Genomic DNA, 19,820 nt, shown 5'->3' with positions numbered 1-19,820 from the left:
ACGGCTTGTCTGATTAAATCCATTTTTGCAGTGTGTGTTGGGGTTGTGTCGAGGAAGGTTCATGGGCGCGCTGCGATTTTCAATATGGCCGCCACGGCAGCCATCTTGAAATTGGTTTCCGTCAATTTCGAGCAGAATGGCATGTCCGATTAAATTCATTTTTGCAGTGTGTGTTGGGGTTTCGTAGAGGAAGATTCCTTTCGAAAATGGGGGTGCTGCGATTTTCAATATGGCCACCATGGTCACTCCTTCATTCACATCACTCCTTCATTCCTCTTTTCTCCCGCCTCTGGAACAAACTCCCTCACTCTCTTCAATCCCACTCCACCCTCCAGGTCTTTAAAACAGCTGTTCACCACCATCTCTTATCTTCCCCCATCCAAAACCTTGATCTTTTCTACCCCTGCTAATTTCGGTCCCCTTGTGTTTTATAACCTCTCCCCCCCCCCCCCCCTTCCCACGCCTCCTCCCCCCAAGCCCTCTCCCTCCCACACTTCTCCCTGCTCTCAAATGTTGTGTTTGTGTGCTTCCCCTTCTCTCCCCATCTTGTCTTCCACTCCCTCTTTTTATATATTTTGTTTGTCTGGTTGATTTGTTTGTGAAATAAATGTTAGCTCTTTCACGAGCCTCGATTCAGTATACAAAAAAAAACAAAAAAAAACGGTATCCATCTTGGAATTTGATTTCCGTCAATTTCGAGCAGAACGGCTTGTCCGATTAAATCCATATTTGCAGTGTGTGTTGGGGTTGAGTAGAGGAAGGTGCCTTTCGAAAATGGGCGTGCTGCGATTTTCAATATGGCCGCCACGGGAGCCATCTTGAAATTGGTTTCCGTCAATTTCGAGCAGAACGGCTTGTCCGATTAAATCCATCTTTGCAGTGTGTGTTGGGGTTGAGTAGAGGAAGGTTCATGGGCAAAAATTTATTTGCTGAAAATCCTACTCGGTATACAACTTCGCTTCAAATAACAAATTATCATCAATGCTTCCTTTCACCATGCACTGGCTGAGGGGTTACGCCCGCTTTACGGTGCTATTTATTATACTCAGTGGTCCCTTCTCCATCCATCATTAGCTCCAGCTCTGCCTATTTGCTTAACTACACTATATAACACATTAAATGATATTTTCGCCTTTATAAAATAACTTTGCCTTCCAATCCTCATTCCTTTATTTTAAAGCTTCAGACATATGTGATGCTGTTGCACGTCAGTGTATTCTAGGAATAATTGAAAACAAGAAGATTTTCATGGATGGCAGGAAAGAGGAATGACACAAGTTTTGTGGATGAATTGTTGAATAGGTGGTTAGAATCATCGTCTTATTTCAGCTGGATGTGGGGGATCACATGTTCACGGCACGTTATTCAAAATCTGTTTGAATCGACGCTTTTAGGAAAAGCATACATAGTTGCAGAGTATAAGGCCAGGAATGAAGTTTCCAAAGATTTTTGTGGGGTTGGGAAGGGGTGGATCGGTGTTGCTAAATGTAGACTCTTTACTTACCTTTCATTTGAGGAATTTGCCTTCCTTTCGTCCTGTGTCATCGGTTTACAATAAATCTTCTCATCGTCATGCCATTCCTGGTTGTTAGATTACCAAACCGCACCTTTGACACATTGTGAGACATTCTGTGGCTGTTGGGAACAGCTGCTTTAAGTATAAGAGTGGTCAAGCTAGACACACAGACGAGCCTTCTGTGTCCACATGTTAAATGAAAAGCGGCTGTGCTCAACGCTAATGCTGTAAAGAAATAAATTTGTAAAATTGAAAACTTAAAAAGTGGAAATGAATTTCTTTATCCATCTACAATATTGTTTGCAGATTATAACTGATGAACTACAATCGCCTCTTGGCTTTAACTTTTAGATTACATCTCATGGAGGATCTGCAGAGATATTAATGCATTTTCAATGGCTGTATACTTGCTCCTCCTATCCAATTGTCTTTCAGCGGTGCCAAACTTCATCATTCGGCCACAGAACACGGAGGTGCGTGTGGGCGAGGGGGTAACGCTGGAGTGCAGTGCAACGGGGCACCCTCCCCCTCGCATAACCTGGACCCTGGGTGCCAACAGCCCTCTCCCTACGGATCCACGCTTCTCCATAACACCATCGGGGGGGTTTCACATTGCTGCGGTGACTCCTCAGGACCAGGGCCAGTACACTTGCCATGCCAATAATGTGCATGGTAGCGCTCAAGCCTCGGCGCAGGTCATTCTTCAAGGTAGGTGTTCAACTACTTGTGCATTGTCCTCGTAATGGGGACATTGCTTTTCTCATTTTCATTACAAAGCTTTATGGCCTGCTGGTGTTTATATTTAACACTGCGAACAAATTGGTAATAGGTATTCTGGCCGAACTGTGAGTCTTCATATAAGTCTGGGCTAAACTCATAATAATAATAATAATAATAATAATAATGCATTTATTTTATATAGCGCTTTTCAGGAAGCCCAAAGACGCTTTGACAGAGTGCAAAACATAATGCATAGCAAAACATAAAAACAATTGCAAAAAAAGAAGAATCAATAGGGAAATATTCAAAGCACAAAGGAGGGAGAAGGAGAGGAGATAGTCAGGGGTTAGATGCTGTGGGTTAAATGTTGAATGCAGTGTTGAACAGGTGGGTCTTGAGTGATGTTTTGAATGTGGTGAGTGAGGAGGAGTCTCTGATGGTGTGAGGTAGCGAGTTCCAGAGGGTGGGAGCAGCGATGGAGAAGGCCCTGTCCCCCCAGGATCTAAATTTGGTCCGGATGGGGGGGGGGGTCAGGAGGTTGGTACCAGCAGAGCGGAGGTTGCGGGTGGGAGTGTGTCTGGAGAGGAGGTCAGCCAGGTAGGATGGGGCCAGGTTATGGAGGGCTTTGTAGGTCAAGAGGAGGATTTTGTACTGGATTCTCTGGGAGATGGGGAGCCAGTGAAGCTTGTAAAGGACGGGGGTGATGTGGTCACGGGTCCGGGAATGGGTGAGTAGACGGGCAGCGGAGTTCTGAATGTATTGGAGTTTATTGGTGATTGTTGAGGGTGAACCATAAAGGAGGCTATTGCAGTAGTCCAGACGGGAAGTGATGAAGGCGTGGATGAGGGTTTCTGCAGCCACGGAGGAGAGGGATGGACGGAGACGGGCGATGTTTTTCAGGTGAAAGAAGGCTGTCTTTGTGATCTGTTTAGTGTATTTGTCGAAGGAGAGGGTTTGGTCAAAGATGATGCCAAGATTCCGGATGTGAGGGGAGGTGGATACTGGGAAACCGTCGATGTTGAGGGCAAAGTTATGGGTGGACTTGGTGAGCGTTTTTGGGCCAATGATGATTATTTCAGATTTATCACAGTTAAGTTTGAGGAAGTTGATTTGAAGCCAGGATTTTATTTCAGTGATGCAGTTTGTCAGGATAGAGTGGGTGGCGGTGGAGATGGACTTGGTGGAGATGAAAAGCTGGATGTCATCGGCGAAGCAGTGGAATTGGAGACCATGACGGCGGATTAAGTGACCGAGGGGGGACAGGTAAAGGATGAAGAGGAGGGGGCCAAGAACTGAACCTTGGGGGACACCTTGGGGGAGGGGAGCAGTAGGGGATTTGCAGTTATTGATGGAGATGAACTGACGTCTGTCAGAGAGGTATGATTTAATCCAAGAGAGGGCAGTGCCGGTAATGTTAAAGGTGGTTTCAAGTCGGGTGAGGAGGATGGTGTGATCGATGGTGTCAAAGGCGGCGCTGAGGTCGAGGAGGATGAGAATGTTGAGGTTGCCAGCGTCAGAGGAGAGGAGAAGGTCGTTGGTGATTTTGAGGAGAGCAGTTTCAGTACTGTGGTTGGAGCGGAATCCGGATTGGAATGTTTCATACAGGTTATTGGCAGAGAGGTGATGTTTGAGTTGAGTGGCTACAGCGCGTTCCAAAACTTTTGACAGAAAGGGTAGGTTGGAGATGGGTCTGAAGTTATTTAGGGTGTCAGGGTTTAGTCCAGGTTTTTTCAGAATGGGGGTAACAGCAGCAATTTTGAGGGATGGTGGGACGATGCCTGTAGACAGGGAGGAGTTTATTGTTGCAATGATAAGTGGAGAGAGAGCAGGAAGGGAGGCCTTGACAAAGCTGGAGGGGGTGGGGTCAAGAGTGCAGGTGGCAGTTTTCATTCCGATGAGGAGTTCAGAGAGGTCAGTAGGGGAGACTGGGGAGAATTGAGACAGGGGATGGCAGGATAAGGGGGGGCAGGTGGTTTGAGGGGGAGCGGGTGCGGCGGTGGTCAAGCTGTTGTAGATGTTTTCAATTTTGCGTTGGAAGAATGAAAGGAAGGAGATGCAGTTGTCTATTGTGAATGACTGGGTGGTGGTGTTCAGGGGCTGAGGAGTTTGTTTATTGTAGAGAAGAGTGCTTTTGGGTTTCCGGAGCCAGAGTGGATAATTTGAGAGTAGTAGGCGGAGCGGGCGCGGGAGAGGGCATCTTTATAGTGTTGTATGTGGTCCTTGTAGGCCTGGGAGTGAACTGTGAGACCTGTTTTATTGCGGAGTCTTTCAAGTTGGCGAGCACGAGTTTTCATCAGGCGGAGTTCAGGGGTAAACCAGGGAGCAGAATGGGTGAAAGAAACTGTTTTGGTTTTTATAGGCGCAAGTTGGTCAAGGCAGGAGGAGAGAGTGTGGTTGTAGTAGTCAGTGAGGTCAGAAGGGGTGTGGAGGTCAACGAAGGGAGAAGTGGACATTTTTTCAGAGAGGGTCGATGAGAATGAGGTAGGTGAAAGAGCGTTTAGCTTACGGAAGTTGATAGTGCGATAATGCCTTGGTGCTGGGGTGGGGATGTTGATGGTCAGAGTGATGGCTAGGTGGTCAGAGAGAGTGAGGTCGGAGCCAGAGAGATGGTGCAAAATTAGTCCAGTAGAGCAGACAAGGTCCAAAATGTGACCACGGTTATGGGTAGGAAAGTTGACATGTTGAGTGAGGTTAAAGCAGGTGAGTAAATCAGTGAAGTCAGTGGTTAGCGTGGAGTCAGTGGAGTCCATGTGGATATTGAAATCACCAAGGAGGAGGATTGAGGGGGAGAGGGAACATAGCTGGGTCAGAAAGTAGGAGAAGTCAGACAGGAATGATGGGTGTGGTTTGGGAGGGCGGTAGACAACAGCCATGACTGACTGTGTGTGACCAGAGAGTTTAAAAGCCAGGTGTTCAAATGATGGAGCAGATGAGATGGAGATGAGGTTGGTCTTGATGTCTTGTCGGTGAATAACGGCAATTCCACCACCTCGGCCCTCCGAGCGTGGTTTATTGATGTAAGAATATCCATTGGGTGTGGTGAGGTTGAGCGTGTAGTAGTCCAGTGGTTGTTGCCAGGTCTCAGTGAGACAGAGAAAGTCCAGTTTATTTTCCAGGATGTAGTCGTTCAGGATGAGGCATTTGTTGTTGAGGGACCGGGTATTGAACAGGGTGAGCTTGATGTTGTTTTGTACGGCGGGTATGAATCCAGGTGATTTGGCCAGGGTTCGCAGACAGGAGGTGCGATTTTGTGCGTTGTTGTGACCAGGTGTGTTGGGACGATGAGTGGGAGTGCGCTGAGCCGACCAGAGGATGGGGATGGAGTGACCTGATTGTAAATAAACAAACTTACGACCGGAGCCACGGTGAATGTACCTGGGTCGACGCAGGAGTCCATTCGATTTGATTGCAGAGATGCATGATGGGGTGGAGCGGGTTTTAAGCAGGAGAAGCCTTGCGGCGGAGTACCGCAGAGCCATGCCAGCAGGAGCGAAGGGACGAGCACGAGGCCAAGGGTGAGGAGGCGAAACAATCGTCACAACCCACGGGAGTGGGCCCGAGGAAACAGCGAAGGAGCCGAGCAGGTGAAGCCAGGAGCAGAGCCGGGACCATGCAGAGGGCAGACAGGAGCGAAGAGACGAGCACGAGGCCAAGGTTGAGGAGGCAAAGCGGCAAATGCAGCGGCAAACGACCGCCGCCGCTAATCAAGATCACGGCGGCAAACCGCCACCACCGCCGCTGCAAACAATGGGCACAACCCACGAGAGTGAGCCCGAGGAAACAGCGAAGGAGCCGAGCAGGTGAAGCCAGGACCAGCAGAGCAGAGCCGGAACCGTGCAGAGGGCAGACTCAATGGGCAAAAATCCGCCACGACCACCAGGAAAGCAAGATACGGACAATGGTCCAGTCATAAGACACACGCAAGATCATAAACACACGCATTCTCACCAAGCCATCAAAACATTGCAATCATTAGCTCTGTCAGTATAACTCAAGAAAATACAAGGAACTTCAATGCAGGAGGGGGCCATTAGGCCGATCTGGCCTGTGCAATCATGCCAACATCTTAGTACTCCCCGTCCCCACTACTTCCAGATAACTATTAAACTCAATTTGAAAACAGTCTACAAAATCTACTGCCACTACCCTTGGGGATGGGGGGGAGGGGAGGAGGCAGGGGAGGATGGGGCAGAGGAACCATTCCATGCATTCACCACTCTCTGAGTGAAAGACCTCTGATTTACTACTGTCCTAACTCACCTCTTATTAGTCCCCTACCGGTGTACGCCGGAGGGGACTATAGGTTTGCACGCCGTCCCTCCGTCCGTCAGTCTGTCAGTCCGTCAGTCCGTCACGCAAAGAACAGTTTTCCGGACTTTTTTTCTAAACGCTTAATGCTAATGATTTCAAACTTGGCACATCGTTTCTTCATGATGAGTTACAGATCAAGTTCGAACTTCACGACGTTTCGATCATTTTTGACAAAGTTATGGCACTTTGAACTTTGGGAATTCTGATAATTCTGATGATCCTTAACTCAGTGCAATTTTAAGTTTTAATTTTCTTTAAAAAATATTTTCTCTGCAATAATAGGACCGATTGAGATCAAATTTTCACCATAGGAGGGACGCGGTCTGTAGAATATTTTAATGGTAATTATGTCGTCACAGGTCACGTGGTTCTGGCGCCATATTGTTTTTCGTGAAAACACGAAAACCCCTTTTTCTCTGCAACGGCTGAACAGATCGAGGCCAAACTTTTCAGACAGAATCGCATGCCCATGACGAACAAAAAAGTCAGCGAGCATGACGTTATGCGTCACATGGTTTCAGAGTTATGACGTTTTTAAGCATGAACCTTTAAAACCGAGCCCCTCCATCATTTTTGATCCAATCGAGGGGAAACTTCACAGATCTGTTCCGCATGTCAGTCTACTAAAATGTCCTTTTGGAATTTGCGATAGCTCACGTGGTTTGGCAGATATCGTTAATTAAACGAGAATATTAAAAAAATAGATATCTCTTGAATCGCTTTATTGATGGACGTGAAACTTCATACTATAGTAGAAGTCATGAAGAGTAACAAGTGTGCAAAATTTCAAGATGATTGGATGTACGTTCTGGAAGCTAGAAGTTGTTATTGCGTGAAGAAGAAGAGGCATCAAGTGTGCGGATTTAATTATTTATCACATGTACAGACTGAAAGCATCGTTGGACACGACCTGTCGCGGTCATTTTAACCTCAAATACAATTCTAATTTAAGATTTGTCAATAGCTGAGGTTTATTAACAAACGAATAAAACAGATTTGGTCAAATTCGGACTTTTTTTAACTTGATCGCATTTGACAGAGTTGTGCCACGCTGAGGAAGAAGAAACCTCGCATTGGCTTCTCCAATGTGCCATAAAAAAAAAGGATATCTCTTGAATCGCTCGTACCTCAGACCGTGAGTTGGTAATAATTTATATAATTCACACAGTGCAATACGTGCAGGCCGCTCCATGGAGCGACCTTGTGGGCTTATCAACGAGGCGAGGCGTGACACACGTGTCTCAGCATACCTCAGATCAAGTTTGAAAACCAGCATCAACCGTGCATAAATTTGCATATTCGATCATTTTTGACAAAGTTATGGCACTTTGAACTTTGGTAGGGGACATGTATTGCAGCGCAATACTCAGAATGCTTGTTTACTCTTAAACTGTGCCCCTTGTCCTGTCAATGTCCATTCTGCTGAAAAGTTATTCCGCATTTTTATCTACTACAAACACCCGGTCCCTACAGGAGTAGCCTTGGTGGGTGGTGGGGGTGAGAGTCGATGGGGAGAGTGTGGTGGGCCGAATATATTTTGTCCCCTGGCTAATAATCTCCCCCGTCTGCAGCAGGGGTTAGTAAACCACTTGCACTGTGGCACATGCGCAGGCAAAAAATTGTCATCTCCCCACCCCAATTAGCTTTTTTTGTTTTTTTCGTTTTTAAGGTGTGATTTTTTATTTGAGCCTATGACCTGACCCTGGATATGACCTGACCCTGGGTACTGCCAACATGTATGCAGGATTTGTTGGAGATCGGCCCAGCCTTGTATTTTTCTCTGATTTTCAGATGCACACACACACACACACACACGCAATAATTGCTTTATTTAATATAGTAGGATATCGTTCATTGTCTTAAACATCTCTATTAGATCCCCTCATTATTGCCTCCTTTCCCATATAAAAGAGTCCTGTCTCCTTCAGCCAGTCCTCATAACATAGTTTAGCTAAGCCCGAGATCAATGTAGTTGCTCTACGTTTTTCCGTCTCCCTAACAACTATGTCCTTCCCCAGATGTGACCACTAAAACGGTAAACAGTATTCTAGATGAGGCCACACCAAATTCCTCCACAGGGTTAACACTACCTCTTTTGATTTATAATTTATCCCCCTATGAATACAACTTGGCTGTAAAACAGATGTAGCTTTATAAGGGATGTCCCCTCCCTCCCACCTCCAACTCCACATTCTCCCACAAGATCTTCACAACTGGCAGTTTTTTGTTTTTCCAAATATGTATTTAAAACTCTTTGATGTAAAATATGTCGTTGTGCTTTTTTGTCATTCCAGCTAGCTACGTTTTTCTTCTCCCCACCATAATTTTCTTTGCTTATTGTCCAAATACATTACCACGCAGCTTGTGTGGGCACCGATTATGCCAAGCAAAAGTGGTCATTTGAAGGGAAGGCCACACAATGACAGATATGTCAACAAGTCACTTGAGTCAAGTCTCGAGTCTTTGAGGGCAAGTCTCAAGTCTTTGAAGGCAAGTCTCACGTGTTTGAAGGCAAGTCTCAAGTCTTTGAAGACAAGTCTCCAGTCAAGTCTCAAGTCTTTGGCAAGTCTCAAGTCAAGTCTCAAGTCTTTGGCAAGTCTCAAGTCAAGTCTCAAGTCTTTGATGACAAGTCTCAAGTCAAGTCTCAAGTCTTTGAGGCCAAGTCTCAAGTCTTTGATGACAAGTTTCAAGTCATGTCTCAAGTCTTTGAGGTCAAGTCTCAATTATTTGAGGGCAGGTCTCAAGTCTTTGAGGGAAAGTCTCAAGTTAAGTTTCTAGTCTTTGGCAAGTCTCAAGTCAAGTCTCAAGTCTTTGATGACATGTCTCAATTCAAGCCTCACGTCTTTGATGACAAGTCTCCAGTCAAGTCTCAAGTCTTTGGCCAGTCTCATGTCAAGTCTCAAGTCTTTGATGACAAGTCTCAAGTCAAGTCTCACGTCTTTGATGACAAGTCTCAAGTCAAGTCTCAAGTCTTTGAGGCCAAGTCTCAAGTCTTTGATGACAAGTCTCAAGTCAAGCCTCAAGTCTTTGATGAAAAGTTTCAAGTCATGTCTCAAGTCTTTGAGGTCAAGTCTCAATTATTTGAGGGCAGGTCTCAAGTTAAGTTTCTAGTCTTTGGCAAGTCTCAAGTCAAGTCTCAAGTCCTTGATGACATGTCTCAAGTCAAGCCTCACGTCTTTGATGACAAGTCTCCAGTCAAGTCTCAAGTCTTTGGCCAGTCTCATGTCAAGTCTCAAGTCTTTGATGACAAGTCTCAAGTCAAGTCTCACGTCTTTGATGACAAGTCTCAAGTCAAGTCTCAAGTCTTTGATGACAAGTCTCAAGTCAAGTCTCAAGTCTTTGAGGGCAGGTCTCAAGTCTTTGAGGGCAAGTCTCAAGTTAAGTTTCTAGTCCTGAGGGTTAAGTCTCAAGTCAAGTCACAAGTCACCATAATATTACTTCAACTTGTGTCAAGTCCCACATCTAATTATAAACCTAGTGGGGTAAAAGCTATCAAGGATTTAAGAGATCCCACAGGGCTTCATTTATTGCAATGTATGTTCTGAAAAGCTACTTGACTCTAGTTTATATTTGGAAACGTCATACAGTGGAACTTTTTTTCTTTGTTCCCAGCAAAAAGTAATGTATGTTACATCGGAATGCAATCTGAATGCAATCACTTTGGGAAAGCTAGCCACCATCATGAATAAATTAAAATTGCACAAGTGCAGCCTATAAGCGGAATCAGAGCAAGCATGTACTGTAAAGAAGGAATGGGTAATTATTAAAAATAATTCACTTGTATATTTAGTATGTACGTTGAAACGAAACAACTGTCTTATAAACTTAAATTGTTGTCTTTTAAAAAACCGTACTTTTTAATGTTTTCCTTTTAAAAAGGTAAGTAGTGATACAATTTACAATTATTGACAAAGTTTAAATAATCCAAGTCAAATGACATTTAAATGGGCAACAAAATCTTTTTATCTGCTTGGGACGATTCACACGATGCACAGGTTTACCGATCAGGTGCCACGTTTCCCCGATTCGGCACAAACGTTCATGTTTTAAATAAAGTTGTGCTTCCCACGATCTCCCGCAGACGCTGGTAAGACTGGCATGTGGTCATGGTGTGCTCTGTGCTGTCTGGAGAGTCTGGGACATTCCCTTTAACCTCAGTGGTGAATAGTATGCGAGCCGGTGGCTCCGAGAGATAGATGGTGGTGCCCCCTGCAGGCACTGAATGAACCAGGTTTGCAATTGAAGTTTGATTCACTCCACAATGGAGCAAATCCACAACCCGACAGCTCCCAGGCGATCACGCTAACAGCCGGTCTACCTGGTGGAGCAAAAGAATGGATGAAACCACCAGGACGTTTATTGGTGTATTCCAACCCCCGTGGGAAGCAAGGAGGACCTGTCGTTCCAGGCGAAAGGGTTAAGACCTGAAACGTCAGCTTTTACGTGCTTCTCACAGCAGTTGACATACTTCAATCAATGTCCTGATGATTTCATGCATTATACTACCTGTCTGTCGACTCCGATCGACACTAGCCATCACCAGCAAGACTAGTCATCATTCTACCCTGACATCAGTTAGCCTACAACACCCTGTCTTGCCTGGAAGCATCCCACCGAAGTAACGCCTACTACTTGTGATGGCTTTACACCACCGAGCTTCAGAGATCTGATGTTACCAGGTGAATTGAAGCTGATAGGTCTTCATAAAGGACTAACACAGGCCCCGTGTACTCGGATACACCTCAGGAGGGACGGATTGGCACAGGCTTGCAAGATACCGTGAGATCCAGGTACCGTTCTCATCACCTGGCTGCCCTTGCGCGTTTTCCACTTTGCAGTTTTGCACATGTTATGTGAATTGTCTATTGTTGCAAAAATGTTACCTTGGTTCGGGTAGTGAATGGCAACGGTTTATCCGACAAGACACGTCAACTGCCCCTTGTTACTCCCGCCAGGGAGTAATGCATTCGATCGTGTGTGTGTGTGTGTAGGGTAGCGTGGGGCAAGACGCCCCCATTAAGCAAGATTGCTGATATCTGCTCCTGTTGCAGCTATAGAGAACTAAAAGTAAATGCAAACAATAAGGACACATTAGCGCTACATAATAGCACAAGCACACCAAGATAGAAAAAAACGAAAAAGAACAAGAAGTGAAAATTTTTATTTTTATTTTTGGCCTCTTTGCCCCATGCCGGAGGTAAAACGCCCACCAGGTTGGGGCAAAACGCTTACTGTGGGCGTGTTGCCCCTGAGAAGTGAGCGTTTTGCCCCTTACTTCCGAATTACATAAAAAGAAGATAATACTAACGTCTGACTAGAAAAACAGTCTCCTACATAGAGGAAATTTCACTGTAAATACAAAATGTCATGAATTGTGACTTGGTCAAATTCAAACAGTCATGGGCACATGTCAGTCCGAGACATCCGACTCGCAGTTTGGGCACAGGAACTGGGCCAGTCCTGGCGTACATTGTTCATGTGCCCAATGAAGGCACAACTGGCACTGCACCCACACCTCCCTGGGTCTGGCACGGCTGTACTCCTCACAGCATATAAGACAAGGCCAGTCTTCCTCCTCACTTGTTTCTTCCTCTTCTCCTTGCTTCCTCGTTTTGCCGTTTGTGGGGTTTGTTTGCTGCACTCTCTTCTTCTTCTGCTTTTGTTCTTTGTCTGAGTTTTTCTTGGGGTTCTTCTTTGCCTGCGTCTCTTCTAGTGCTTTGTCTGAGTTTTTCTTGGGGTTCTTCTTTGCCTGCTTCTCTTCTAGTGCTGCCTTGTATGGCGAAGAGGTTAGCACGGCTGCTGACTCTGTTTTTCTGGCTCTTGGCCTCTTGATTGATATTTTGGGCAGCGGAGAAAGCCCATGGATTATTTCCCTGATTGTGCTGGTAGAAGATGTGGATGGCTGGGGGATTGGCGGCTGTGACGTGGGCGCCTCACTTCCAACTTCTGTTGTTAGTCGCTCTGGTCGCAGGCTGGGCAGAACGATGCAGTTGTAGTGCCCGACATCCTGACCAACACTGGTGAACTGCACCATCAGGGGCTGGTGGTGTCTGTCAACGTCTCCATAACGTTGAACCACAACGTTATCCCAGTTGTAAACTATGATTTGTTTCTGAAGGACTTTGCTGGTGGCGGTGATCTCCAGCTTGCCCGGCAGGGACAATGGATCCGACATGGCATCGATTCGATGTTCCATGGATGAGTATCGGAGCCATCTGGGCAGGTCTGCATTGATGGTTTCGACGTCCAGGTCTTTGAAGTCATCATAATTTTCACACATGTGTGCAATAACTTTTGCGTGAAGTCCATCTGCCTGACTCTTCTCAAACATCTCTAGTACCTGATTTCTCAATGATTCATGCTCTGATCTCTCCGCTGTTTGTAACTTTGAGTCCATCCCAATGATTAAACTGCGGAAAAAACATCGGCCATCACCAGACGTCGGTATCACCTGCATTCCGTTGTCAGATGAAGAAGGTGAGGGAGATGGTCCTTGGTCTTGCCCGTCTTCAACACAGATTGAGGGATTTGCTGGGGTGGATTCACATTCTTCAGGAAGAAGTTCACCTGGGTCTGACGTGGTTGGCTGCATGACAAGTGGTGAACTTACATCTCCTGAGGATGGCTGGTCAGGGGTACTTGCTTCTTGCCCACACATCTGCTCATCAGTCACCAATGCCCCTTCAAAGTCGGCGTCAGTGAACACATTTGGATCAAATGGCCAAAGGCCACAAGTCTTGAAGCCATTCACTGCCTTTTCGGGCAACGCTGTGCGTAGAAACGCTTTCCGTGACAGACCAGCCATGTCATAGACTGTGATACGTCGTCCTGGGTTGGCCACCATCCAACTATCAGCTTCAGCATTGAAAGCACTTTTGAGTGGCTTGAAATAAGTGCGATCAAGTGGCTGCAGCTTGTGAGTACTGTGAGGGGGTAAGGTGAGTAGCTCAATCCCATTCGCCCGACAAAACTCGATAGCTCCAAGAGTCTTGTGACTGTGATGTCCATCAAGGAGAATGATTTGCGGGTTGTCCAGGGAGGCGTTTGTGAAATTAGCAAAGTGGAGGAGCCAAAGTATGAACAAGTCTGAATCTGTCCAGCCATTTGAACTTGCGTACCCAACAGATTGTGGTGGAGCATCTTTCATGAGGGTGTCCACCATTCGCTTACGGGGGAAAATATACATTGGAGGTAGGAAGACACCAGCTGCACTGCAGGCACACACAAGTGTCACCAGAACTCCTCGCTCACCACTTGTGACCTTGCCGACCTGTCGAGCACCTTTTGTGGCCATGACTTTCCCGGGCTTTTGAACAGTTGTCAGCCCTGTCTCATTCATGTTCCACACTCTTGAAGGGGTGTAGTCTTCAGCTGTCAAACACTCCTTGAAGTGGTCAAAGAAACCCTGGACCCTGGGTTTATTGAAGCCCACAACACGCGCTATGCTGGTTGCTTGAGGCTGCCTGAGGGTGAGGTCGTGACGGGAGAGAAAGTTCTGGACCCAGTCCTTTCCTGCCATCCGGGACTCTCTGTTGAAAGGGTGGCTAATTTGAGCCTTCTCAGCAACATCAAACGCTAGACGCTGCATGTCCCGCATCCTCAGACCGTACAGTCGCCTGCGCATCTCCGTTACATGTGCTTTCAGCTGCGCGTCGATCTCAGGAGGAAGGGCGTTCTTATATCTCCCAAAATTCAGCACACCAGGTGCTGCTACTTGCTGGTCTCTGTGCCTTCGTAGGGTACGTGCCGGAACACCAAAGTCCTTGCTGGCACGAATGAGTGGAAGTCCCTCGCTCACTGCTGTCAAGGCTGCAGACAAGTTGCTTTGGCCATAATTGCCCCTCTCTGTCTTCCTTTTGTATGTTCTCACCATCATGTATCTGTTGACAAGTGTTTAAAAATGATTCAGTCTCTAAATCATAATTTCTTTTATTCATAACTTAGCGGAATATATTCAAATGATAGTCACTTTTACTAGCATAGCAGAGAGAGAGAGAGAGAGGGAGAGAGACACAGAGAGAGAGAGAGAGAGAGAGAGAGAGAGAGAGAGAGAGAGAGAGAGAGACAGAAAGAGAGAGAGAGAGAGAGAGAGAGAGAGAGAGAGAGAGAGAGAGAGAAAGAGAAAGAGAAAGAGAGAGAGAGACAGACAGACAGACAGACAGAGACAGACAGACAGACAGACAGACATGCAGTACTCTAGCATTTCAAGTCAAGTCGGTATTACATTCAGTGGAATGAGGGGCACATTAGGCGTCTTGCCCCAACATCCCAGTGGGCGTTTGACCCCCAATCTGTTACAAATCTTATCTTTGGAAATCTGACTTAAAGCAAGGGAGGCAACTAGTTTAGTCTGGCATCAACAGATAGCTAACAGATCCCTATAACAAGAAAAAGTAGAGACGTTCTGTTTCTTCTGCTATTTAGATGATGGTACTGAACAAATGAAGTATGAAATTTACAACAAACAGGACGAAAACAAAGAAAAACATCTGAGAAACGTACCGCTTTCTCTGCCTGTGTCGCCGTCGTGGCGGGAAAGGATGTTTGCGGAAGGAAGCTCGCAAGGCATCATGGGGCTCGTTGCATCACGTGGTTTAGTATATATTGTGGGTAGGCGTTTGACCCCCTACTGGGCCTCTTGCCCCACCCTACCCTATGTGTGTTCGTGTGTTCGTGTGTTTGTGAACAAGATATCTGGAAAAGTTCTGAACGGATTTGGATGAAAGATGGTGGGATGATTGCCCTTGGGATAAGGAAGAATTAATTAGTTTTTGGTGAAGCTCAGGATATTATTCCGGATCCAGGAATTTTTTGAAGGATTTTTTACCATTGGAAGATAGGGCTCAGCAGCGGCCACCCACGGCGGGAGTATGCGCTCTACTGAGTGGCGTTCTAGTTTCCCACTGCAGTTAACTCACTCTTATCAACTCTCGGTTGATGAAATCCATTATTATCATAATCTATGAACACATATGTAACAGTAATATGAGCATGTTGGCAAGGACGTGACTTACACAGCCATGTCTCGAGGAAAAGGTTTGTGCTCCTCAGTACTGTAGGGAAGCCACCTGTCGTTTGCGCTTCAGCCTTGGCCTTATGCTCATCCCCATAGATCTTCTTTGGGTCTGTCAAATGCTCTATACCAGATTTTTTTTTTCTATTTGTACTTTGTGCTAGTGACCTCTGCTTGCTATTTGGCAGCAACTTTTCAATATTTTTTATTTATTATTTATTTATGTACTTTTATTTATTTATGTATTTTTATTTATTTATTTATTTTTATATTATTTTTTAATTTTCATTTTTTAACTTATGCTATTTGGCAGCTGCACATTTCTATTGTGCAGCAACTGAGGGCACGACCGCGTTGGATGGATGTAGTTTTGTTCCACGCAGCTGGCCCCCCGAATTTGCCATATCCTACTGTGCGTTCTACCCAATAAAAATGGATAACCTCATAGATATAAATTCTGATTTGCTTGGAGCTGAAGAACCACATTCATGTTGTTCATTCTGGATTGATTAATCTGTGCTTTCCCTCTCCGGTGCTCCACGCAGTGGGAGGTTCGGGCAAGGATTACACTGGCTGGTTTGCCATTGCCTTCTCAGCGTCAGTCAGGAAAATAATTTGTAATTTGTTCAGGACACCAGTGATAATGTTACCAGGTGGGGGAACCAGCTTAACATCCATCCGATGGATGGCACACTTTGCGATGTAACGCACTACCTGTAAATCACCAACCCGACAGTCAACACTCGGGTCGGGAATCAAACCCAAAAGAGACAACTCAAGGCTAAGCACGGTACCTCTGCAAAATCGCGTTCGACGAGTTATAGTAGGATGTAGGAGTGGGTGCGTGTAGGTTTTTAATTGGTTCAATATCGAAAATGAAAGCTATAAACAGTACGTATACTATGATATAATTGACACAAAAAGGCAGAACACTGTTGCAAGTAGTTCTGTTTTTACTAGGAGATGATTCATTCATATTTATGTGAAGCAGTTGGATGGTTTAACGATGCAGTGTTGATGAATGCTCCTATTTGTCTCCGCAGTTGCCCCACATTTCACAGTCACACCGGAGGACCAGCGGGTCATCGAAGGGAGCAATGTTGACTTTCACTGTGAGGCCCAGGGTCATCCCAAGCCAATTATCGCCTGGACTAAGGCAGGTAAGGCCTCCAACAGTGCTGGATGCTTCATCGCAAAACCTGTGAGCATATTTATACCTTGTGTCCCTTAAAAATAATTGAATCAATCTTGTTTTGTTACGCTATTACTGCTACCCAAACCCCACACCTTCCTCCGCAAACCACCCCGTTTTTCACTCAAACTCATCACTCATCGTTCTTGCATACGCAAGCTTGTCAGACATCATCTTTGAAAACTCACTGACAATAATTGCTATTGGTGCCAACTGTCGTGTTGTAGACAGCTGGTGTTTTGTTGGTGAGTTGTAAAAATAAAATCTAGAGTGCACAAACTGACCTACGACAGTAGAGTGTCGTATAATGAACGGATATGTTCTGTATCCCCTGGTTGTTGCATTGAAATTACCTGTTTTACGAGCTTCTCCCCTCTACAAGACTACAACCCATCCATACAACGGTGCCACCAAGGCATTCGGGATAGGTTGAGGTATGAACACTCAGGTAGGTTGAGGTATGTTAGCAGTCCCTCCGATGGATGTTAAACTGGGAGTCCAATCTGGCGGCAGTAGTTTGTGGACATTGAAGATCCCATGGTGCCCTTCACAAGGAGTAGGTGAGCTATATCTCTGGCACCATGAACAATTTTACAAATTCCTGCTGTAACCTGCAGAGGGCACTGCATCAACAGCACAGCTCAACTCCCCTCTGCTAGTGATGCAACTTGCAGCAATGTGGTGCATACAAAAGAAGAAGAAGAAGAAGAAGAAGAAGAATGCATCGTCCAAAAAGTAAACAATTCTCACCTTATTTGGTTTGAATATTTGGTAGTTTTCCTTTCAAACAGATCTTCATGATCTTACCTTTCCTGGTACAGTTGTCTCTGAATAGAAGGTGGCAAGGGAAGAACTCAAGCTTTGCTTTATTCATCCACCATAGTATGTTTCTTCCTTCACAAACAAAGATCACCAATTATTTCTCTTGACATCCTATGGAAAACTGATTCGAATTCCATCAGATCTCGAGAATTATTTTTCAACAGTTAATTTCTCAATACCTCTTGATAAAGGAGCCAAGCAGTTCCATATGTTATCTTTTGGTACTCTGCCTATGCAATTTTCTGCTCTGCCCATGTTCGGTTGAATTAGTCAAGACTGGTGAAACTTATTACTGAGCATCTTCATGACAGTAGATTACAACGATTCCTGCTACAGCCTCTATTGGCTTCCAAGGCCTTTTTGGCCAATGTGAGCCCTCCACTTGAGACGGGTATCAATCCACGGATGCATTTCTGGTTCGCTGGTCATCATCACCATGGAGTGATCTTCATCAGCAGCCATCCATCAACTTGTGTTCATCAACAGTGGTCACAAATCCCCCTCCTGCAGTATAGAATCGCTTCATTTGTCTGACGGTCTCCCTCACTTTTGCTTTACAGGTATTGGCAGTAAGGTTTTTAAAGAAATTCAAAAATATTTTTTAAACCGGTCATAGTGGCACTTCTAAAAATGCAACAACTACTCTGTGGCCAATAACGTAGGATAGATTTTTTTCAACAAATTGTGAACTTTAAAACGTACCTTTGTATTATAGTTTTATGTTGAAGTCCACGCTATGTGGGACAACACCGGCGTGACCTTTGCTTCAGGCGGACCTATCCCTTCTGATCGACGTCACACTGTTCTTCCAAATGGCACATTGCGCATTATGCGGGCCACGATGGAGGACCAGGGAGAGTATGAGTGTCAGATCATCAGCATCCTGGGCGTCCGCAGGGCTAGTGTGGTGCTCAGCATGTTACAAACAGGTATTGCACTGTATTGAATTGGAACGGCTTGTCTGTATTGCATGGATTGTTTGGTCATTTCATCATTGATGATAACAAGGAATAACAAGGCGCAGGTTTTCTGATGGTCGGAAAAGGTTGATTTGAATGGTTTTGTCATTGTTAGGCTTGTGTAGAAAATGGCTGAACAGACTATAATATGTCCATCTTTTGAATTGAACGAAAGCCACAAATGTATTTGTCTTTCATTCTACGAGAAGTGCTCATTGTAACCAGTCAGCACTGGATGCCTGGCAAGCTGCAGTTGTGTTAACAGCATTAACGGATTAGCGTCAGCATTTTCCGAGTTGCATTTTGTCTTTTGTAAATCAAAATCCTTTGTGTTGTCGTCCTTATGTTTATTTTTCTTCTCCTTATTAGTCCTCTACCCAGAGGGGATTAAAGGTTTGCACTCTGTCTGTCTGTTTGTCCATCGTCCATCTGCCATCCCTCTGTCCGTCCCACCTGTGGTTTTCTGCACTTTTTCCCATACCCTTTAACATATTCAACTGAAACTTGGTACGTGGTTTTATCATGATAATTTACAGAACAAGCTCGAGTTTCAGGGCGTTTCGCTAATTTTTCACGGAGTTTTGCCCTTTTTTCTTGGAACGATAACATTCATTGGGACCGGTAGGGGACATGTATTGCAATGCAATTCTCCCTATTGTTTACTTCATATTGACATCGAGGTTGGCAGAGATGAAATGTTTTTTTTTTTTGAGGGTTCATACTCGAGACAATGAAAAACCATGATAAAGACTTTGGAGTGAACAGTGAGGAAGCTAGAGCATTGGGGAGTTGACATGCAATGGCCGAGACCCTAACAGGGGCAGGAGAAATACAAGGAAAGTCGTGTATCAGCCTAATTCAGGAAGCCTTGCGGATGTAGCGAGAGCCAAAGATAATTCATTTTAGTTTTTCCTTTATTAAACTTTACAAAGTACTGCTATTACTACTACTACTACTACTACTACTACTACTACAACTACTACTACTACTACTACTACTATGGCCTCAATTATTTCCACCTTGATGGGTCTGCTGGAGGAAAAGGTACCACCGAAATTCAGGGTGCCTTTTATAACTCGCCTAATCTTTGCCAAAGACACTGGGATCTTCAAGATCCACCAACAGCCTGTGCTGTTGGCAGATTGGTCCTCCAGCTTAATGTCCTTCCGATGGACAGCACATACATCATTGCATCGCCCTACATGCAAAACACCAGAGTGACAGTTTAAACCTGGGTCTACATTCAAACCATGACTTGACAGCTCAAAGGTGAGTCTGCATACCTCT

At 45.3% G+C, this 19,820-nt stretch overlaps 1 protein-coding gene across 1 annotated transcript in view; it reads left to right on the top strand.

Annotated features, from left to right (window-relative positions):
- PXDN (peroxidasin) overlaps nt 1–19,820 on the top strand; it is a gene marked incomplete in the record, with an annotated part of 235,630 nt that overhangs the window by 101,897 nt on the left and 113,913 nt on the right. Inside the window, 3 exon segments of the mRNA XM_078786805.1 lie at nt 1,952–2,224; nt 16,604–16,720; nt 18,345–18,503. Of these exon segments, the coding sequence (XP_078642931.1) occupies nt 1,952–2,224; nt 16,604–16,720; nt 18,345–18,503 (549 nt within the window).

Source organism: Myxine glutinosa, chromosome 11, assembly GCF_964187855.1.
Source record: "Myxine glutinosa chromosome 11, kmMyxGlut1.1, whole genome shotgun sequence".
NCBI lineage: Eukaryota > Metazoa > Chordata > Myxini > Myxiniformes > Myxinidae > Myxine > Myxine glutinosa.
This window is presented reverse-complemented; position numbering and strand designations above follow the sequence as displayed.